At 43.5% G+C, this 23950-nt stretch overlaps 1 protein-coding gene across 10 annotated transcripts in view; it reads left to right on the plus strand.

The window, feature by feature from the left end:
- CHCHD6 (coiled-coil-helix-coiled-coil-helix domain containing 6) overlaps positions 1-23950 on the plus strand; it is a 358373-nt gene that overhangs the window by 160989 nt on the left and 173434 nt on the right. For 9 of the 10 annotated variants that reach the window (XR_013157713.1, XR_013157712.1, XR_013157715.1 and 6 more), the window contains exon 5: positions 6494-6577. The exons of the other annotated variant lie outside the window; for it this stretch is intronic. Coding sequence is in view for 5 of the 9 variants with exons in the window: in XM_077116313.1 (XP_076972428.1) it covers positions 6494-6577 (84 nt within the window). In the remaining 4 variants the exon portion in view is untranslated. The remainder of the gene's footprint in view (positions 1-6493; positions 6578-23950) is intronic. 10 annotated transcript variants of the gene reach the window in all.

Genomic DNA, 23950 nt, shown 5'->3' on the forward strand with positions numbered 1-23950 from the left:
CAATCTATATTCAAACTTTTTTCTATTAGTTCAGTAATAATTTAAGAACTTTACAAAAATATACTGCTTGAGAATTTTTTGAGATTCTAAGACCTGTAGTTTGTTTTGGAAAATCTTGGCCTCACTTCCATAAAAGCTATGAAAGCACTGGCAAAAAATGTCAGAATCAATTTTTTTAGAGCTCTGAAAATTAACCAACAGCTTGCAGAAATCTGGAGAATGTTTATTCGGGATAAATGGATGACTCTTAGTAAGAACATAAGAGCAGTGAACTTTTTGGAATTTTAACTTGCCCTATTCTCATTCCTCAATTTCACAGTAGTCTTGAAAACCAACAGCCCACAATCACAGCGACAACCATTAGCCTGAAAGCTACTGGAGGAGACAGATTAGGGTAGGAGCTCCTTCAAAGCCCCATTCCCAGGAAATTGACATCATTTTTCCTTGTGGGTCCCTGGAAGACCCCACTCACAAGGCTGTTTTTTTTTGACCTGATTTAGAGCTCCTCTGGTTGAAAACAGTCTTTTTCTGGGGACTTTGTCAAAATCAGTCAGGGGCAATTGTTGAACATGATTAACATCAGAGGTGATCAATAATAGCTGAGGCAAACAATAAGGTAACAAAGAAAACCTGGGGAATGTGAAGTACATCAGAAGATTTGAAAAGTTTCAATATATTTCTGTGAATGTAGAAGGCCATGCATGGATGTAGGGCAATGCATAAGTTGAGCTCAAAGAGATCTACACGTAGATACATCATAATCACACTGTCAGAAGCCAAGGTCAAAGAGAGAATCTTGAAAGCAGCAAGAGAGAAGTAGCTCATCATATACAAGTGATCCTCAGTAAGGTTAACAGATGATTTCTCATCATAAACCATGGAGCCCAGAAGCCAGTGGGTTGGCCTCTTTTGTAGTTTCCATCTCTCTGAAAATCTTCCATCACACTTAACATGTGTTTCCCACCATTTCTATTTCTTTTTTTAACGTATTAATGGTAGTTATTTTAGAATCCCTGTGTGTTAATTTCAGTATTTGGGCCATTTCTGTGTCTTGTTCTGTTGAGTGTTTTATCTCTTTATGGTAGGCCACATTTTCTTTCTTTTTGATTGACTGCAAAACTATTTTTGTAAAAAACAACAACAACAAATTAAAAACAGCAATAACAAAAAACAGTGGGCACTGATATATATTTTTACTTCCAAAAAATGGCTTTCTTATTTTCTATGAGACTGTTTATATTGGGTCTCTTGTAAGTGGCATATAGTTTGCTTTTTCATTGCCTTCTTTTTTTTCTATCCAAGCTGATAATTTTTGTCCTTTAATGGGTGAGGTTATTCAGTTTACAGTTTGTACTAGTTATCTGTTGCTGAGTAAGAAATTACCAGAACAAAAGGCCTTAAACAGTACCTGTTTATTACCTCATTGATTCTGTGGGTCGGGAATCTGGGCATAGCTTACGTGGATACCTCTGCTTCATGTTCTCTCACACGGCTGCAGTCAGCACGTCTGCCAGGCCCGGTCTCGGCTTCTAAGCTCACTAACGTGACTCTGGAAGGACTTACTTCCTTGAGCACTGTTGGACTGAGGGCCTTGGTTCTTTGCTGGCTGTTGTCTGGAGACCACCCTCAATTCTTTACCACCTGCATCTCTCCATATGCCATAGGAAAGCTTTGAACATGGAAGCTTGTTACATCCAAATGATGTAACAAGAGAATGTGAGCAAAACAGAAGTCATTGCCTTTTGCAATCAGATCTTGGAGGTGATTTCTTATCCCTTTTGCTATATGTGATGGGTTGAATAGAGTCCCCTCAAACCTCATGTCCACCTGGAATCTTGAAATGTGGTCTTATTTGGAAATAGGGTCTTTGCATATGTAATTAGTTAGGGTGAAGATGAGGTCATACTGAATGAGGATGGGCCCTAAATCAAATGAGGGTGTCAATATAAGAAGAGGAGAGGACCCAAACAGTTACTCACACAGGGGAGAAGAGACTACATGAACATGGAGACAGAGATTGGAGTGATGCATCTGTAAGCTAAGGGATACCAGGGATTGCTGGGAGCCATCAGAAACCAGGAAGAGGCAAGGGAGGAGTTTTCCCTGAAACTTTCAGTGCAAGTGTGGTCCTCCCGACACCTTGCTTTCAGACTTCTGGCCTACAGAACTGAGAGAGAATAAATTTTTGTGGTTTTAAGCCCCTAAATTTTTGGTACTTTGCTTTGACAGCCCTAGGAAATTAATGCATTGCCTTTGTTTCCTTAGATGTAAATTACTAGAGCCATTACTAGAGGGGTTTGCACAAAGAAGTAATGTCAGGATGCAGGGGTCATTGGGAAACTGCCTTTGTTATAACTGATTTATTTGAGCTTACTTATAAAATTTTAGTTGGTCTTTGCGATCTTCTTTGTTGCCTCCTCTCCTCTTCCTCCTTCCCCCATATTCCTACTCTTTCTCCCCTCATTTTCCTCCAGCCTCCCATCTTTCTCCTCTTTCCATATCTTGCTCCCTCCCTTCTCTACCCTCATCTCCCCCTTCATCCTTCCCACCCCCTCCCCTTCCTCTGTCCTCACTTCCTCTCTACCTTCCATCCTCCTTCCCCTGCCCCTCTGTTTCCTCCCTCCTCTTCCTCTCTTCCATTTCTTTCATGCTATCCTTCTGAGATAGCCGTGAAAAAGATTGTAGTCTGCTGGTCTATCACCCACATTTCTCAACTCCTCTTTCACTGTTTTTATCTTTGTCATCCACTGAGTCATTCTGGCTTAATTTCTCTGTTTTACTTTCCAGTCAGATAACATTTCCTTAGCTGTCCTAAGTTTTAGGACTTGTCTTACCCATTCTATATTTTATTTTAGAGATTTTAAGTGTATAATATATTTACTTATTTGGGGGTAGGCCTGTTTCCAGTTGATATCAGAAGTTTTCCTCCATTTATCTCTGAGCACCTTAATCATGCCCAGCAGGCATGGGATATCAGCCTCACCTACTGCTTTGCATTTCTGTTCTGTGTTAGACATTTTTTGTCTTGTTGTTGAACGTGGCTGTATCTCTTTGGCATTGTATTATATTTTTTCTGCAATTGCTATGTTTGGAGCAGAGTAGAGGAACCAAAGTATGAACTCCCTCTGCCACCTTGACTAGAGGAAGTCCTCAACTAAATTGCTAAAGATGCCTCTTCATTCTGCCATCCAGAGACTATAATCAACCAGTGGATCTTCAGTTGGAACCGACACACTTAATTGGCTATTTTTCCCCAAAAGACTTTCTTGGGCTTCTACATAGAAAAAATAGCAACCCACCACCCCACAATATATTCTTTTATAGTCTCCCTAGCACAGATCACCATATAAAGTTATCTCTCAATGCACATGTTCATCCTTTCCCCTGGGATCTAAGCTCCATGAGTGCAGAAACACTCTCTCATTTTCCTTTTGTATTCCTAACCCCTTTATAATAATGTCAATAATGTTTTGATAAATTGATGAAACTTGTCTGTATTTGCTTTCTTTTTAAAAATTTTTGTTGTGGATACATATATACAATGCCAAGTTTCCCATTTTAACCACTTTTAAGTGTACGGTACAATGGTATTAATCACATTCACAATGTTATGCCACCAGCACCACCATCCATCACCAAAACTGTTCATCACTCAAAGAGAAACTCTGTGCCCATTAAGCAGTAACCCCCCATACTGCTTGTCTTTTCTTAATTCTAATATCACCCTGAGAAGAGCTCTTGGAAGCAGGATATTGGTATGGAATGACCAAGTGTCATCTGATGCCTTCATTCATCAGATGAAACCTGATCATTTAGAGCCTGTTCTGTGCCAGCCACCACATCAAGGTATGGGCATTGTATCACCCCACCCTTTTTTTAATGCCCTTTATCACCTCCTGTCCACCATAAATCACTGGTATTTCCTTATAAATCTTGGAGAAAAGTAAAGTAGGTAGTTGGTGCTTTAGTCAATGCTACTGAGGCAGTAAAGTTCCCCACTACACCAGGTAACTTGTGATAGAAGTGAAAGCTTTAGGGACATGGTGTGAGTTGGGTAATTCTTTCCTCTCACAGAGCTTCAGTTCTCATGGGAGAAATTAACTGCTCTCTAAATATTTAATTCCTTCCTTCCTTTCTTGACCACTGGGTCAAGATTGCACATTGCCGTGAGGTGGAAGGGTGCCCTTGAATGGAAAAGAAGGCTTCAATGTTTCTTCTTGTGTATATGAGCATTTTCTCTCTTGCCTAAGGAAGCTGCTGCAGGTTGGGAAGCTTTACCTGGAGTGTTAGCTCTGCATCCCTTGCCTGAGATTGGCCCAGGACTGAGAAGGTGGGTTGAGTACTCCTGTCTCCTCAAGCCCAGGGGAGGCATCAGAATATGTCCATGGGATGGATGGATGGATACATGAATGAGCCTCCTCGCCTCCGCTACTCCACTAGTCCCTAGTGAGTGGCAGCTTAAGAGCCTCCTGACTGTTTTGATTTCAGATGTCATTTTCCTGCTTGGCTAAGAGTAAGGGGTAGAAAATGGCAGTTCCTGAGCCCTGGGAGATCTTCCTGTACTGGCTGCTTAATTGTATCAGACCAGCTTCTCAACTTCGATTGTACTGGGAATCCCTCACAGTTAAGTGCTGGGCTGTGGAGAGGCTCTGGCACAACTTAGCCATTCCTCCATTTCTGGGATGCAGCCTTGGCACCTGCGCTGAAGAACCTCATGAGCAGGTCCCCAGAATTCAGAGTCTCAGCATTGGCATCTCAGAGACATTGCAGTGCTACCTTGGCATTTTGATACATTCTGTAGTCATCTTGGGAACCAGATACTACTCTCTTCTCCATTCCACCAGGAGGAAATCCACAAGGAAGGCACAGCAACCTGCCCCAGATTACAGGCTGCTCCTGGAAGAACCAGCACTAGGACTTGATTCTCAAGGTTGGAACTTGTGGCCATGCCATGCTGGCAATTTCCCTGGGAGCTGTACCATCCTATTTCTGTCCCATGCCTTCTATCCAGTGCTGTGCTCTCACAGGTGCTGATGTGTAGTCAGTGCCTTATTTCCAGCCACCCTGCTGGTGGTTCAAAATGATTTCATCCCAGGAGGAGCAGCATTACCAACCAAATGGGCTTTTAAAAAACTCAGTTCTTGTCTTCCCCTGAATTTGTGAATGGTTCGAACCTGTGTGCTGATACCCTAGTGTGGTTTAAAAGGAAAAAAATGTAGAACTTTGATGTCATGTACACTTTGGTTTACGTGGCATGGTCCAACTCCATGGTTGCCTAGCTTTGTGCTCTTGGTCATTGTGAGTATTAAGTGAAGTAAGGCGTCTGGTACAGTCCTGGAGCACACTCAGCGACATGCCAAAGGGCAGATGGTGGGAGGATGGCGGTAGGAAGGTGTTGTGGAGGGTAGAGGCAGGGCTTGGGGGCTTTGCCCCAGGAAGCCTTAGCTTTGAGCCCATGAGTCCTGCCTTCCCAGGAAGGTTGGCTTCATTCTCTGCGGTCCTTTTATGATCCTGCCCATTTCTGTTGGGATTTCCTTTACCTCAGCAGTCTCTGGAGCTGGACACTTTCCTTCCAGTTGTTTACATTATACCTGAGTAGGCTGGAACTTGGTGAGTTAAGTAAATTGTTTAAGGTCTGCCAGCTAGTTAAGGGGTGGGGCTGTGTTCTACCCCACGTCTGCCTGGCTCCATCACTGGCCCTCTTGAGCTAAACACTGCCCCCGTCCTGTAACTGCAAGGGAAGAACCTTGATGTCTTTGCTCCAACAGGGTGATGCAGAGCTGCCCCCTCCAGCTCCAGCTTTCTGTGGCTGTGTTCCTGCATTCCTAGACAGGAGGCTCATCTTTCCCAACCTCTGACCCCTGAGATGAGGAGTTCTTCTAACCAGAGGAAGGGCGTTTTGAATCCTAACCTCTATGGCTGGGAGCTGGAGAAGAGGGCCTGGGGAGGTACAAGTGTCAGGACTCTGCTGCCAACAGGGCAGCTCTGGCCCTTGAACTCTGGGGCTTGGGCAGCAGCACCAAGGGTCAAACTCAGCTCCTCCCTTGGTAGCCAAAAGCTTTTAGCTCCTCTGTCTTGTCTCTCTTTCCTCATCTGTAATGGGGAAATCATAATAATCTACCTACCTTTCAGAGACATCATAGGATAGAATGTAATGATCTACAGGGAGCACTGAGGCCAGTACTTGGCACATAATAAACATTCAGTAAATGTTAGAGGGCATCGATTTGTGAAATCTTGATGGTAATTACCCACCTTGAAGGTTGGTGAGATAAACAGAATATAGGTCAACTCTCTGGTATATCATAGGTTTTCAACACATCATGCTCCTATTCTCATCGTTTATAAAGGTGCTGTTATTTTATTGCTGTGATTGCTCTGGAAAGACCCTGAGTCCATTTGGGCCTGGTTGTGATCAGATATTATCGGTTTTTCACCACAGCCACAGGGTCCACTGCCTCAGCTAAGACATGCTTTGTTCTCTCCCACCTAGGCCAAAGAGCTGGAAGGCATGGAAGAGGAGCTCAGACGCCGGGACAGCTTCTATAAGGAGCACCTGGGGCGCCTTGAGAGGAAGGTAGGGCTTGTGCTTGGTCAGCTGTTTCTAGGACCAGATGCTGAAGGCACCTGAGCAGTATCCACCATCATGGTGGTGTTGGTGACATTGGCGGGCACGGAGGGAGTGTGGTCACGCCAGAGTGACAGCTGCCAATGGCCGTTCCCCCAGCCTGCCCCCCTCCTCCAGAATGCAGATCACTCTCCCACATTCTGCAGTGAGCGCCACAAACTGAATCTTTCAACAGGTTGCATTCAAAGAGAAATGTGTTTTTTAATTGCCCTGGTTGTTTTATTTTTTTTTCATTTCGCTGGCTCTGCTATGGTTCAGTTTTAGAAAAAATTCACTTTCACCACAGGGCAGTGCTGAGAACCAATATACCTTTTTTCACTTTAGTTAAACTGCACTGGATAAAAATAATAGTAACGTGAAGTCTTGCTACACAAATATATTAAAGTTGTATTATTGATTTTCTCCTGGGAGTCTAGGAGATCAGAGTGCACCGCCGCCACGTACTGTCTACTTCTCTAAGGATAAGCCTTTGAAACGAAGGAGATTTAAAGACACACCATCACACCTTTTTTTTTTTCTCAAGCCTACAATGGCTCTTGAAAATTCATTTGGTAATTTGCTTACTTTTTTAAAAGTTAATTTGTTGATCATGACAGATTTTTCAAAGAAACGGCTTAAAACATGGGAGGGGATGGCTGAGAGGTTAAATACCAACAAAAAACAAAAACTCTTCTCCTTCATGCCTAAGACGGTGTGCCAGGCAACCTGAGCCATCAGCTTATTGTGGACAAATCTTTGCAAATCATTTGTCACAGCTTTGAGCTTTCGAATTTGTTTGAGGGGCTTGATTTCCATAGGGGCTTTCTCCTTTGGTATGCCCCAGTGGAGCGCGGATTTCTGGATTCCCAGGAACTGGGGACAGGATAGGGGATACTCCCCACTTCCTCGACACCTGCTTGTCTGTCCTTGGTGGGGTGTTTCAGGAATTGTAAAAATTGTCATGCTGTGAATCTGAAATGCGGGTCTAGAGGAATGGGGCCACAGACTTCTGAGCAGCTTACAGAATTGGCCCTTAGCAAGCTAGTGTTGTTCTTTGAAATGGCTTTATGCACAGTGATATTGACAGTAGCTTGTAAACCAGGGATTGTGAATTGAGATCCTGGAAAAAGGGTGGAAAAAAAAATCCACCAGCCATAGCTGTAATTATCACAGTTGCCCATATGTTCATAAGCACAGATTTTGTTGTTGTTGTTATGTGTGCAATTCTTTGGTCTCCTGCTGTGCCCCTCTTGTGTATGTTTTTTTCCTCTGGGTTTGGCTCCTAGAAGCGTGTGTACATGTGTCTGTTTGAAGGGAAAGGGAAGTAGCCTCCTAGCATTTTTTTCTCCTATAAAACCTATTTTCGCGCTTGTCACTCTCAGATTTCTACTTTATTTTTCCTCCTTAAAAAAAATTCTGCCTTGCTGAAGGAGAGGGAATTCTCCTGGAAGAACCCTTCTTCCTCTTCTGTTCGCCCCAACTCATCATAACATGAAGCCCAAACTCCTTACATATGCAGAAGCAGGCTTTTTTCTCTTTTCAATAGAGGTTTTCCTATGTGATTGTGAGCAGTTATTAAATGTGTCTGGAAGAAGGTGCAAAAACATGATCTTCTTTCTGACTTTTAAACACTAGCATTTTGCTGGTGGTGATAACAAAAGAAAGTGTCTCCAACATGCCAGAAAATGGAGGTTGGTGAGAGAGATGGGGGGATTAAGGGGTCGCCGGAGAAAGAGGGAATAAAAAGACACAATAATAAGACTTAATTGTATTAGTTTTGAAAAAGGTTTTCAGTCTTCTCCGTGGATAATTTTATTGTGGTAATGGGTAAGATAGAAAACACAGCATCTGATAATCTTTTTTATTAGCTGTTGATTTTATATAATTCTGCTTTCATTTGTTGAATACTCTGAGACCTTGACATTTTCAGCTTCTGTACACACAAAGTCAGGACCTTCTAATCATCAAGCTCCTTTTCCTTTTTTTTCTTTTTTCTTTTCTTTCCCATTTCCTTTTTAGTTTAGAAATGGATGATGGAAACCTGGTTAGGGGGAACCTTGGAACAGCTGTTGCATCATTCTTGCCCACCAAAAACAGCTTAATGTTTTCCCAGGTGAGAGAAAGATAGGGTTGGTAGTGTGGGCAGAAGCCTGGGACTTTAGTAGGTGATGTCCTTTGCCCTAGGGCCTCATGGCCAGAACCCTTCTGCCCTCCCGCTTCCAGGATACTTGTTCTGAAGCCTGGTCCTGCCTCCCACTCTTGATTGTGATTGGCAGATGCACAACATCTGCAGAGCCTCCAGACTCATTTTCAAGGGGGCAGAGACTTCTTGACCCTTTTGTACTGTAGCGTGAAAACCAGGAATGAGGCCACAGGCCTCTGGGAACGTTCTGCAAAGTTAGAACAGGCTGAGACTAAGGATCCGCAGTTTCGGGAAGCAGGTTTTATTAGCTCGTGCTCACGAGGGCCCAGCTAAGTCACCTCAAAAGTCTGAGCCCTGAACAAAAGGCAACCTTAGCTTTTATAGACTTTTTGACATGATAAAGACAAGGTACACAATTGGCTGATTTAAGTTGAGAATGGCCCAGAGCTGAACTGTTGAGGGGCCCCCAGCCCAGGAATGTCTTCTTTTGCCTATGTGCATTTTTACCAGTTCCTGAAGGCTAGGGGAGGGGGTTTCTATACCAGGATATGAACCTTATCTCACTTCCCTGCAAGGAGAGGGGGTTTGGGGATTTTCCACAGAGAACACAGCTAAACCAGAAAGAGGGCAAGGCCTGCCTGCTACAGTACTGCAGTATGTATTCCCTAGATGATGATCCTTGAGTGTGGAAATCACATTTTTGTAGGGCTCAAATACTTTATAATCTTTCTGAGTCATTGTTCTTCATGCCCACATTGCAAGATCTCCAAGAGACTTGTTTTTATTCCAATTTACCACTGAGAGCAATGAGCTGCCGAGAAGGTTGGGGCCTTCACAGGTGTTGCAGCAAATGGACGTAGAGCCCTGGCTGCTGGTTTTTACATAGAAGCTATTGGACAGAGGATGATAAGCTGGCCTAGAGGAGTGTGGGTGTCAGAGCCTACTGTGCCTGGGCCTGTGTGCCAGTACCCGGGTGCCAGTGCCCCCATCTTCCCTCTGTCACCTGCAAGTACTGAGCAACCTTGTGTCTCAGCTTCTTCATCTGTAGGATGGAGATTCTAAGGCTTTCTTCCAGAGAGTTGATGGGAGGATTAAATGAGGTAATTCTGTCGAAGTGTTGGCATATCCTAGGTGCCTAGCAAATGCCACCTCCATTCCTGATATCCAGTGGTATCAAGGATTCCATTTCATACCTGTGCTTCAGGTTGTGGTTTCATGAGTGCTTTTGTGTTATCATCAAAGGTAACCTAGCTCCAACAGTATGTTTTCTGGGGTGGGGAAGCCTCTCTGGGCTTTCTTGTCTTTTCTTTCACACCTGGTGAGGTGCTCCATTGGCCATGCAATGTGCATGGGTAGAGAATGGCTCTGACAAAGTAGAATGGGGACAATGAGCTACTCATAACTGGGTGTTTCTCAGGTGCCTTGACAGTACCAAAGAATCAGACCACTTTCCATCTCTGTTTGTTGAGTGCATGACTCCCACACTTCCCCCACCCCACTGCTGTGAATCACTCTTGCCTTCCTTAATTTGTCACCCACTAGACACCTGGCCCTAGAGCCTTTGCTCACCTGTCACTTTGTGATTTCCTCCAGGAAACAAAAGAAATGGGAGTAAGTTATAGCCACACACGTTGCCTGGGGTCCTCTATCATGGGGTGAAGGGTGACTTGTGTCTCCTTGGAACCAGCTGTGTTTTATTGTCTTGTAGCAGAAGCTTCTGGTGCTGAGTGGCTCTGCAGTAGATATGAACAGGCATTCGAACTGATCACTCTGGTTGGCCATGAGCTTTCTTTCTGAAGGTGGTGGTGGAGTCAAGCTGAATGGTGGGGACTGTGGGCTTTGGAGGGCAGCAGACCTCAGCCCCTGTTCTGCCTCAGTAATTTTACAGCCTCTGACTTTGAGCAAAATTGCTTAAACTCCCTAGCTTCAGTTTCCTTATCTTTCTAATGGGGATTTTAAGACTAACTTGCCAATTGTTTGAGGGATTAGTGGTAATTTATGTAAAGCAGCCAGCAGAGTACCTGACATATAAGTATTCAGTTCCCTTGAATGTTATTTCTACCTGCATTCTCCTTTTTTCATAAATGCAATGCATTCATTCATTCCACGTTAAGTTAGTTCTGTTAAATCCTGGACTCAGAGATGGTTTGGACAATTGTGGTTCCTGCCTCAGGGAATTTGCAGTCTTGTACAGGGAGGTAAAGGAGACGGTGAGAAATATAACACTTGATAGAATGGGACCTGAGAGCCAGCTTCCTGGAAGCAAATGACCTCTAAGCTCTATAAATGGCCTCATCTCATTTTTTCCAAATTTAACGATTGCAACGTGAGGAGAAGGTATCTTTTGGCTCTACCTTCAAAGACTGAGGCAGGAAGAAAGGGAGAAACCAGGGAGCTGTCCTCTTCTTCCTGGTTTAGAGCTCTTTTCCCAAGAATGTGGGTCTCCCTTCCTGCCCCACTCATATGCATGCATGCATCCATCCCAGCAGTGCCCCTATACGCAGTCATTCCTTTCTCCCAAGTTGTTCTGTTTACTTCTACTCAGGCTTTCTTTTTTTAAAGAAAAGGCTCTCATTTGATCCTGCCAAACCTGCAGAGCACTCAACAAAACGCAGATCTCTTCATTGGCTCCTCATGTAGCCATCAGAGGTTGGTCAGGAAAACTGAAACTACTGTAGGGGTTTAAAGTATAGCAGGCAGGCCTTGCCCTCTTTCTGGTTTAGCTGTGCTCTCTGTGGAAAATCCCCAAACCCCCTCTCCTTGCAGGCAAGTGAGATAAGGTTCATTTCCTGGTATAGAAACCCCCTCCCCTAGCCTTCAGGAACTGGTAAAAATGCACATAGGCAAAAGAAGATATTCCTGGGCTGGGGGCCCCTCAACGGTTCAGCTCTGGGCCATTCTCAACTTAAATCAGCCAATTGTGTACCTTGTCTTCATCATGTCAAAAAGTCTATAAAAGCTAAGGTTGCCTTTTGTTCAGGGCTCAGACTTTTGAGGTGACTTAGCTGGGCCCTCGTGAGCACGAGCTAATAAAACCTGCTTCCCGAAACTACGGATCCTTAGTTTCAGCCTGTTTTAACTTTGCGGAACGTTCCTGGAGGCCTGTGGCCTCGTTCCTGGTTTTTGAGCTACAAAAGGAGGAGTTAAGTACACGGAATTTTCCTCTTCTATGAAAGAAGATACCCATTTGTCAACAAGCCTGTGAAAATAGCTCAACCTCATTACACATCAGGGAAATGTAAATTACAGCCACAATGTGATATCATTACACAGTCATCAGAATGGCCAAAAGGAAAATGATGGACAATAACAAGTGCTGACAAGGATGTGGTTTAACCCAAACTCTCCTACAGTGCTGGTGAGAAGGTAGACTGGCATAACTATTTTGGGAAACCATTGGCAGCATCTGTTAAAGGTGAACATATGCATGCTCTCTGATCCAGCGGTACTATACCCAACCAAAATAAGCCCACATGTTCACCAGAAGACACTCCACAGAGTTCATTGCCATATCATTCATTGGTACCTCAAACTATCTACAGCAGACTGAATAAATCATGGTGTATTGTCTCACAGTAGAGTTCTGTACAGGAATGAGAGTGAGCCCTCTTCACCTACATGCAGCAATATAGATGAAGCTCACAAGCAGAATCAGAGCAAAGAGGCCAGGCATGAAGGAATACATACAAACTGCATGATTCCATTTATAGGGAGTTTCAATACAGTCAAAGTGGTCGGTGCTGTAAGGGGGATGGTGGGTACTCTTTGTGGAGAGCAATGACTGAAAGGGACCGTGAGGGAGCTTGTAGGGTAGGGGTATGCCTCCAGTTCTTGGTCTGGGTGCTAATTACACACGTGTTCAGAAGGTACAGGTTCATTTAGGATGTGTGCATGTTTTTGTCTATGTGTTGCACTTAATAAAAAGTTGTATATATGTTATCACAATAAAAATTGAAAAAAAAAGATTCTGCAAAAAAAAAGGGTAAGATGCAATTGAGAAAACCAAGATAATAATGAGCATCCTGTGCCATCCAGTGCATACCCTTCACTCTCTGCATCTTGGGTGCTGCTGTTCCCTCCACTACCATGCAGCCTTCCTGCTAGCCTGTGGGGCCCTGCTTAAGTCCCTCTGTACAAAGTCTGGAAGAAAAGCCAGGGCACTATACAGGTCTTAAGTTGCCTACTCCAACCTCTAGTGGGCCTTTAGCATCTATTTGGTCTTTCTTCCTCACTGTAAGTAGAGGGCCGACATTGTTATTGTCTTTTTATCAGTGAAGGAACCAAAGCTGAAAAGGTCAGTAGCTTATTCAAGTCTCAGCCAGAATGTGGCAGGGCTAGGCCTCAAACCCAAATATGACAGCCTCTCACCCTTATTGGCTCTGGCCTTCTCTGAACTCCTGTAATTCTAAGTGTCTGCACTTCTGGTTGGTCTTGGTCCGTGTTTGTCTTCATTGAATGAGAATTGTCGGAACACAGGTTATTTGTTAGGGGCTGTGGGGCAAGGAGCTTGGGGCACAAGATGGGGGTGAGTATGATGGGGATAAATCTCTGCAGTGCCAGCCCATTAGGCATCAGCAGAGCCACCTGCCACACCCACTTCTGTCCTCCTCTGGGACACCATGTTCTGATCTTGTATGTCTAGCACTTGGCACATGGTGTTGGGGGTTGTTAGTATCTGCCAGCCTGTGAAGGTCTGTGAGCACAGAGTCCTCGCTGATCTGATTCATCAGGGGTGATTCACCACCAAGGCCTGGGGACACAGACATAACTCTTTGGAAAACCATGGGCAGAGAAAAGAGGCTCAGTCAACGTTTGTGTGCATAGAGAAAGGAGAGATATGTACCTGAACAGGAAACAGAGGTGGGTTCTGGGAAGAGAAGAAGAGAGGTTTTGCTGAGAAGGCTTCATTAAAGTTAGGTCTGCGTTAGAGAACAAGCAAGATGTATTCTAGCCCATGGGGCATGACATGGAGAAAGGGGGACTTCCAGTTGGAGGCATCAGCCTCAGCCCAGGTGTTCCACGAGAAGGGACATAGTGGATGATGAAGCTGTCAAAACAGGTTGGAGTCAGATTGGAGGGGCCTTGGATGACTAGTTAACAAGTGTACATTTATTTCAGATAATATGTGGAGTTCTTGAAGGGCTTTAAGCAGGAAAGAGATTTGAACTTGGATGCCCAGAAGAGCAATGGTCCCTCTAAGAGAAATTGAACAAGTCAAGTGAGCAGCTTATTTAGGGGAAAGTCATGCGTTTAATTCTTGACATGTTCCTATTAGCAGGACTGGACAGCAGATGATTCTGAAATGTCACCTCTGGAGTCCTTTGTGCTACAGGACGATGTCACTGCCACTCACTGAGTGTGTCTGGTGTGCCAGATATCGCTAACCCTGCGCAGCAGCCCTGCAAAGGAGATTTTGTCACACACAGTTCACAGATAATGAAACTGGGAATCAGGTTAAGCATGCTGCCCGAAGCCATGCAGCTGGTAAACAAGGTCAGGTTTGTGGGGCTCCAAATCCTGTGCTCTTTCTATTACTCCATGCCATCTCCCCAAATCAGCTCATGAATTAAAGGATCAGGAAGAAGGTAGTCAACAGTACCAAATGGTGCAAACCAAAGAAGTGTAGGATTAAGAAAAGGCCTTTTTTTGGGTGTGGCTCTATGACTTTACATGGCAAGAGGGACTTTGCAAATATGATTAAGAATCTTGAGATGGAGAGATTATTCTGGATCATCTATGTGGGCCCACAGTAATCAAAAGCATTCTTATAAGAGGGAGGCAGGAGTTGGGGGTCACAGTCAGAAGGAGCTATGACAATGGAAGCAGGGGTCAGGGTGATACCACCTGGAACCAAGGAATGCAGCAGCCTCTAGATGCTAGAAAAGGTGAGGAATGGAGTCTCCCCTAGAGCTGACACCTGCACTTTAGCTCCATAAGACTCATTTTGGACTTCTGACCTCTAAAACTGGCAATAAATTAAATCTGTATTGTTTTAAGCTCCTCTTTTTTTAAAAAAGAAAAGGACTTTTAAATTGTGCTTTGAGGGACACATTAGCGTGTTGAGGAAGCCTTTTCAGGATTGCAGCAGAAACCAAACCTAGGGTGTATGTAGTCAGGGGTCAGCAGTGAATGCTGGAGAAATGGAGGAAACAGGCACAGAACATTCATTGAAGAAGTTGTATCAAAGGAAAGACACCAAAGTCATATTAAGTGGAAGCAAGGTTGCTTCCTGGCAACATGAGCATGTGTATAGGAAGAGGGATACGTTGAACTCAAGTCCCAGAGATGGTGAAGTGCAGTCTTTATCTTCGGGGGGCACTCCCAGAGGGGTCATCCTCTGGCTCAGAAAGTACAGTCAGATTTCCAGCCATGTTGTGAGTGATTGGTGTGTTTTGCTGGGAGAACTGCCTAATGGCCAACTAGGTGGAAGTGGCCGGTGCTCATTTCCATCCCTGAATGTGGGAAGCCTGCTCTGGGTCAGGCCCAGAGTTGGTACTAGAGATTCAGAGAGGGGCTCATCACAATCGAGTGCAAAGCCGCTTCCAACCTGAAAAAGTTAGAATGGCCATAGCCCAAATACCCCTAAAGAGTGGGATAAAAAGATGAAAGGTGATGGTGGAGTTATACAAAGAAGGTAGGGTTTAACAATCGAATATGATTGCTGAATCATTAAATTGATGTCTTTTAGTCTCCAATATCTTAGAGCAGCTAGAAGAAAAACCTAAAATTGTGGAATTATAACCCATGCCAAACTCTGGAATCTGTTCTACAACTAATTGTTGTGCTGTGCTTTGAAATTTATTGCGCTTTTTTTGTATATATGTTATTGTTCACAAAAAAAAGAAAAAAAGTCTACTGTGATGATAAAAAAAAATATTTATTCCTTCTAGCCTCCTATCTTCTGGAGCAGCTAGAAGGAAAAATCTAAGATGATGGTATGGTAGCCCATGACACACTCTGGAATTTGTCCTGTAAGTACTTACTGAAGAGTGCTTTGAAAACTGTTGCTTTTTTCTTTCTTTGCTTTGTATATATGTTATATTATAAAATAAAAAGTAAAAAAAAAAAAATAGATATGCAAGACTGAGACATAATCAGGTATTTCTGGTATGCCCACAAGAGAAGCTGTGGGAACTCAAAAGATAGAAAAGATACAGTGACCTAAAAATAAGGTTGCAAGAAATCAGCCATTTGGGAAGGAGCCCACCTCCTGACCATTATCAGAGGTGTTTCTTTTTTCTGCCCGCTGACTGACTGGACTGACCCCAAAGGACTTTTGGAGATTATCAAGTCCAGAAATTCTTCGGCAGATGGGGTAAAGAAGGATATGTGGCCATCAGTTACCCTTCTCCCCAAGTTCTTGGTAACAGTAGCATCATAAAGATTGCTGTTTTTTTTTTTTTTTTTTTTTTTTTTTATGTTCTCAACAGTGTACTGGAAGTAATAAATGAAATAAAATAGTGCTTAGAGATTTATGGCTGCTTTTCTTAGCAAGAGTAAGCTTTTTATACCTGTCCTTGTGAGACCCAGGTCCTTGACAAGGGTGATCAGTGAAACAGGAAGATACAAAGAAATTCAGAATCATTGATCCCGTCCAATATTTTTCACAGACAGGGAAACAGCCCCAAGGCAATTATATGATTTGAGAATTGCTTGGTATAGCAGTAAGCACTGGGTTTTTAGGTTGAGAGGGACCTGGGATTGAATTATGATTTCACTACTTACTGACTTTATAGGCATGAGCAGGTAAATAAAGCTCTTGAGACCTGGTGGGGAGGGAGAAATCTTCATCTTTAAAAGGGGAGAGCAGCAGTTGCATCTTCAGGACTGGCATGAGTATTTGAAACAATAAATGACATGACAGGGAACGCAGCATATTCATGATATATTGAAGTATAAACGGTAGGTGCCCTTCCTTTTTGCCAACCAGCCATTGCTAACTGCCACTGCTCTTACTGTTCAGAGGTCATGCAGTAGAGCCAGGACGCTAGTTCCTTGCATCTCTGCTGGTTGTCTTACAGTATTTCTGTTATTAGATGAGTGAGACTAGTGATCAAAATCATAGGCTTTGGAGTTAGATATGTTTAAATCTTGGCTCCCCAGCTTGCCATACTAACTTGCATGACCTCAAGCAAGTTATTTATCCTTCCTAAACTTTAGTTTCTTGATCTGTAACAAGTGTCTACTTCACTGGGTTGTAATGAGAAGAAATGAGATAACCCACACTAAGTGGGTTAATAATAGTGTTGCGCCTGGAAACTAGCTCTCAGTAAGCACTCAAAGATCACTGCCCCTACTAGCACTGCCAAACACCACCACCACCACCACTTCCACTGCCACCCCCATGATTATCTCTAATAACACTTTCATTGCCACCATCACTGTCACCATCACCTCCACTGCTACTACCTACCTCTTCACCACCACTGCCCCCGTGACCATCACAGCCATCACCACATTCCTGCTACTGCCACCGCAGCATCCCACCTTCCTTGCATCTACTCTCTCTGTTGCTTCTAGTATGTTTGCTAAAGATCTGTTTCTTTACCTCGGAGTAAAAGTAACTCTTTTACTCATAACTCTTCAGAAATCCTTTTATTTATCGCACAGTAACCTCTGGGGTGAGGCGGGAGCAGAAATTATAAGCTCTGTTGCACATTTGCTGTGACTTTCCTGGGTCCTGAGCCAGCTGCTTGTATCTATCTATCTCTTTGTCTCTTTTTTCTTTGCTTAAGAGCTTTAAAGCAGATCCCAGGGACCATGACATTTGCCCCTACATACTTCAGTATGCATCTCTAACAAGTATGGACATTGTCTTATGTAACTACAATGTTACCTCACCTCTGAGAATTGACATTAATTTCCCTCACTGCCTCAAAAATATTCTTTTCCAGAGGTTTTTGTTTGTTTGGTTTTTTGTTTGTTTGTTTTGTTTTTTGTCTAAGTTGAGATCCAGCAAAGTTCCTCTGCTACAGTTGGTTGTCAGGCTTAGTCTCTTGTCACCTAGAACAGCGCCTATCCACTGCTTTTCCTACCCATGATTTCATTATCTCGAACCGGATCCGGAGAATTAAAGGTAGATGCAGAGGGAAAACCAAATATCTCTTGTCAGGGGAGGTGAGATTGTCATGCAAGGCCAAGGGCTTTCATCTGGGTGGATAAATTGACGTTCACTGCTGCTGATTTATGTTTCCTCCATTATTGTTGCTAGGGACCTTTTAAGCACAGGTTCAACCAGTATCTCCTTTCACAGTGGGTTCTGCCCCATTTCTAGCAGCAGCTGCATTAATATGCAGCATTTCCTGCACTCAGGGTTATTGTGTATAGGTCCCCTTTGCCCCCCAACTCCATTCCAAGCCTAACCCTAGCATATTAAGACTCTGGAATAGGTACTTAAAGGTTGAAGAACCAGGAGTGCTGGTCCATCATGTGGGCAGGTTTCAACCCATCCCAGCTGGGAAAGACTGGGTTAAACAAAGAACTTTAATTAAACAGGTACTACATGCCTTTTCCTTTCCTTCCTTTCTCAGAACTTCCCTCCTCAACCTTGAGGTGGATTCCTATAGTACTTTCCTTCAGCCTTTGGCACGCATTGGTGACATGTGCTGCAGAGAAGGGCAAGCCGAGGTTAGCATTTGGCCTCTGCTGGGGTTGACCATGGAAAAGGTACTCATTCCCCTCTCATCCCTTGGTGACCAAGTCCTGGCCCTATCATTTAACTAAATGTTTCATATGCTCCATAACATGTGGGCCCTTGATAGTCACTCATTTGCACTGAGGCCACACCTGCACACTTGTGACTTATTGGCCAGACCCGTCACTTCAGACCTGGCATCCCCTTGTTACAGGAGGCCTCTTTCTGAATCTGGTCAGCCGCGCCCTTTGCATTCCAAGAAAACTCCAAGTTCTTTCCAGCTGGCTTGCAGGCTTTGGGATCTTGGTCCCTACCTGTGTCCCCAGGCCCTTCTCCAGCCACACCTGGCCTCAGGGTCATCTGGCAAGCATTGCTGACTTTGGGAGCCTTTTATGACCATTCCCTTGCCTCCTCCAGTTTGTAGTGCCTCCACATATAGTTGTACCACCTCCCTCAGTTTTTGTCCCTGGAGTCCAAAATCAGTGCCTGGTGGATGTCTGATGAATGTTATAGCGGGCAAGCAGTCAGGACAGAGTGCAGTACAGGCCAACCAGCGGCAGGAGGCTCCGCTTAGGTGGAGATGGTTCTCTGAGCGTAACTGAGTGCTGCTTGATGCCAGCAAGGGAGCGGGGCCCTTCCAGCCCTGGTGACCCAGCCTCTGCTTAGTGCCTGGGATTGTTTGCTTGGAGCTTATCCAGCTGTGGGGCAGCATTGCCTTTTTTCTCCCCCTATTGCTTGTACTTATTTCTTAAGTAACCTGTGTTCATAGTAGAAAAAAAATGCAGATAAGCTCAAGAATAAAATGAAATTGGTCAAATCCACCACCATCTAGAGAGGTGGCCATTGTTAATGTCTCAGTGTCCAGACCCACTTCTGGTGTGTTATTTGTAATGTTACATATTTGCAGAAACAGGATCATAATCATGCATACTGCTTGATAACCTTTTTAAAACTCAATCTATTATGAACCTTCTTTCTACATCAAATCTGTTTCTATACTTAATTAGAGGTGTCCCACTCCTTCCTATGTATATACTATAATTTACTCTACCAATTCCCTATTATTGCTCAGCTAAGTTGCTTTTAAGCTTTTCCTAGTAGGGAAAAAAAGGGGCTACTTCAACCTTCTTCATAGCTGCCTGAACTTAAATATTTTCTGAAGAGAAAATATTTGGAATTTCAATTACTGTGTCATAGGTGGGGTACATTATTAAGGCTTTGGCCTACACATTGCCAGATGGCTGTGCAGTGTGGGTTTAATGGTTGACGCAGCCACTGGCAGTACGCAACCATGCCAGACCCCCTCACTGTCTTCAACAGTGGGTATTTTCCTTTCCATTTAAAAAATGAATTACAAATGTAATGCAGATTTTCCCCAAATTAAAACACCATGCAAGCAAGCAAAATATGACTATTTCTCTCCAGAAGTAGCCACAGGTCGTATTTTTCCAGACATTTTCTCAAGGAATAGCAACCTTACTTGAGTAAATCCATATCTAGTTTGTTTTTCAGATATGAGGTTCACATTCTATTTCATAAATTGCATCTTTCCCACGATAATACATCCTGGGCAACTTAGCGCCCCACCTCTCCTCTGTTATGTCCAATCTGCCTTGTTCCTTTTAATGCCGGCGTGATGGAGAGATACAATTTTTATCTAATCACTTCCCCATTGATGGACATTGATGGTAATTTTCAGTCTTTCACAACTAAGGTATACTTCCAAATTTCTCTTAAAAAAAATATGCCTGTGAATAGATGTATGCTCTTATTGTCTAGGATTTGTGTGTTTTTTCTTTAAAAATTACACAAGCTAGAACATTATCATTATAACATATATCATAGTGTTTAAATTTGTTTACATTTTACCAATTTATTTCATTCTTCTCCATCAAACCTTCCTTCTGAAATTAGCTTTTCTTTTGTAAGGACAGTCCTTAAGAACTGCCTTAGTAAAGATGTGTTTATCAGGAAAGAAAATAATATGCGCACTAAAAGGTCTTGAGATTTCGTGGTGTGAGACCCCACACCAGTATTACAATCTATGTATTTTATTACAGGCTTATAAGCTTCCTCCTGCCCATTTTCATCCTTTCTTAAGTTTCTCAATTTGTTGGACAAGAAATAGTACTTTGAATTTGTACTTTTAAAATTACTAATTAAATGATAGTGTCCGTTGCTTTTCAAAATCCTGATTTTTGTTAAATATGGGATCTATTCTAGTCATTATCAGAATCTTTCTGGTTTGAAGGGACTCTTAAACTGATGCGGGATTTTTTTTTCTGTTTTTTTCCCCTAACTGTAGATTATTTAGCCATTGATTGGAATCCTGCAGAGATGGAAAAACAGAGTAGATTCACACCTGGGTTTCAATCCTTCCTTCTGCTCTTGCTAACTTTATGACCTTAGGCAAATTAGTGAACTTTTCTAAACCAAGAGTCCCCATCTTAAAGGGAATGATAAAAACCATCTTATAGGGTGCACAGGTAGTTTAATGGTAGGAATTCTCACCTTCCATGTGGGAGACCTGGGTTCAATTCCCAGACCATGCCCTCGAAAAACCAAAACAAAACAAAAAAACTTTATAGGATTGTTAAGGGTTAAATGAGTCAATTTTGTCAACATGCTTCTGGCAAGGTATATATATATATATATATTTTTTTTTTTTTCTTTTCTTTTCTTGAATGGGCAGGCACTGGGAATCGAACCTGGGTCTCCGGCATGGCAGGCGAGAACTCTGCCACTGAGCCACTGGGGCCCACCCTATATTTAATTTTAATAAGTACTTTTCCTTCTTCTTCATCCTGAATGCTACCTTAATAGACAATCATAGCTATTCTTTATGCTGAATTAAACTCTGTTTTTCATGTATGATTATGATCCATTGGTTCTACTTCCGCCCTGTAGAGTAATGGCCGTTGTTCCCAGGCCACACCAAACAGGCCTGCTGTCTTGGCTATATGTAGCAAGTCAGAGAGTGAAAGACCACTTCTGTCTTTCCCATCTCCTAAGCTCTTATTCCCAGTTCCTTCAGGCATCCCTCACAGGAAGTAATCCTGTAGTTCCTCCTTTGGTAAATTTCCATCGTCTCTGACCCTTGTGGGCCCCTGAACTGAACCCAGTGGGCTAGGGTGATTTGGATGCGCCAAGGTGGACATTCTGCTCCCAGTGAGCCTTCTTTGGCCATTTTTGCAGCCCCGTTGCACTCACACTCAGTTCTGTTGGATCACCTTTGTGTTCCCTGCTGGAAAACCACCCTTCTTCCATTCTGCCTTCAAATGGCTTCTGTTTTTGGATCCAAGCACAGGACCTTAAGAGTGTCCCTATTAATTTCCATCTTATTAAACTGGGGAGGGCTATTGTTTAGCTCCTCAAATATGTTGGGTTCTGATGCTGTTTTCCAGCCAACATTTTTGGTATCCTCCTGAATGTCATGTCTTCTGCAAATCTGATCAGCATGCTGCCTCTACCCTCACCCAAGTCACCGATAATGCTGCTGAGCAGGATGGAGGAGGCTATGCTCTGTGGTCAAGCTGGGTGGACAGGGAGCATTGCCCTAGTGCCCTTCCCAGATGGCGTAGCTGTGGATCAGACATGCACTATGTCTCCAATATTTTATGACAACTTTATGACAAAAGGCAGGAAAGTGGGTCTGGCTTGCCTTGCTTTCCATCAGCCCTGGCTGCTTCTGATGACCATCACTTCCCTTTCCAGGTTCTCCCAGACCATAGAATTCTGTCCAGATCTATGTCAGGCTCACCAATCTGTAGTTTTCAAAAGCTCCCTTTCCTCTCCTTCGCTGAAGTGGCCATTTTCTTGTCTTTGGCATCTTCCCATTTTCACTGAATTCTTGAAATCACCAGCAAGCAAGCCAGCTGTACCTTCATTCAGAGCTGAGATGTGATTCATCTGGATCAGGAGAAGGAATTCATTTTCATTTAGTGTGACTGGATGTTCTCTTACAATCTCTTCCGCTGCCTTGGGTTTTAATTCCCCTCATATCAGTGTCTGAGTTACCCCTTTCAGACTGAAGATTGTTCTCCTTGATAGAAAATGGCAGTTCACTAGTTCTTTCTCTCTGTCATCTGTTAACTGAGCACTTTTCACCCCAATATGGGCCTATCTCATCTTGTTCCTAATCCAATTTTAAAAGCTGTTTTTTTGGTCCTTAGTGTTTTTCAGAAGGCTCAGTGTATGCTGGGCCCCGCCCTCTGACCCCATTCTTACAGGCCTTGGCACCTCTTGACAGTGGTGGTTGGTTTTGTGTTCTCCCTGCCTTTTGAGATCTGATGCTTCTACGAAAGCTCCCAATCAGCCATGCTGGGACCCTGTCACCACTGCATTCCTCAAATGATAGCTCTTCTTCCCCCAGAAATTCTGATATGCCCCTCTGAGGAAGCTGTGCCCCCGATGAGTAGTGAGCAGGGGGCTGTACTGATCTTCAGGTGCATCAGGGCTGAGGACAGTTTGCAAATCCTTTTCACCATCTCATTCATTCATTATAGCAACCGTTCATGATCGGATTTCTTAGAAATTTGTTTTAAAAATTCTTATCCCTCTTAAGCTGTCCTCTCCTGTTTATGGAGCAGTGGATCTCAACAGGGGGTGATTTTGCCTTCCACAGAACATTTGGCAATAACTGGAGACATTTTTGGTTATCATGACTGTGTGTGTGTGCACACGCACACCTAGTGGAAAGAAGTCAGGGATGCTGACTAAACATCCTGCATTGCACAGGACAGCTCTCAAAACAATCATCTGACACAAAATGTCAGTAGTGCTGAGGCAAAGAGGGCATTGTAGAACAATGGTTTTCAAATGTGATGTACATCAGAATAACCAGAAGTGCTTGTTAAAAATTGCAGATTTCCTCTGGAAAGTCCTAGTTCAGTTTGAGGCCCAAGACTCACCATTTTTATGAGCACACCCAAATGATTTTCACATAGGTGGTTCATGGACCACTGTTGGAGAAACGTTGCCTTAGAGTCTTAGGTAATAGCCAGAAATTCCTTGAAATTTTTCTTTCTGGCATAAGGGATCTAAGTATTTTCACATATTGATCCTTCCTTTCCTGAGCTCTCAGGAGCTCTTGATCATATGGGTTACTTTCTCTTGGTGGCCAGACTTCTATCTAGCACCTTGTATCTTTGGTGAGCCAAAGTTCTCATCCCTGTTCACTAAAATTTAGGGAACAAATGAGCCATTCTTCAGATAGATAAACAGCCAAGATTCCCACTCCATCACCACTGGCTCTTCCCTGGGCCGTGATCTGCTGGAGGAACACCAAATTAGTTATTTCTTATAGCTGCCCAGGGAATCTGCTGCTAATTTTCTACACAATTCCTCACCTTGTTCTTTCCTTTGGCCTGGAGCAGATTGTTTTAGCTTGTTTCCACTCCCATGTTGGTAGTAAAGGCATGCATCTTTTGGACAGGAACTCTATTCCTCTACCTACTAGTCAGGACTATAGGAGAAGCCCATAGGTTTGGGACAATTGTTATTACCACTAAATTGGACACAACTGATCATAAATATCCATGTTCATATATGTATTTGTATTTTTCCG

The sequence above is a fragment of the Tamandua tetradactyla genome, chromosome 9, assembly GCF_023851605.1.
Source record: "Tamandua tetradactyla isolate mTamTet1 chromosome 9, mTamTet1.pri, whole genome shotgun sequence".
Lineage (NCBI taxonomy): Eukaryota > Metazoa > Chordata > Mammalia > Pilosa > Myrmecophagidae > Tamandua > Tamandua tetradactyla.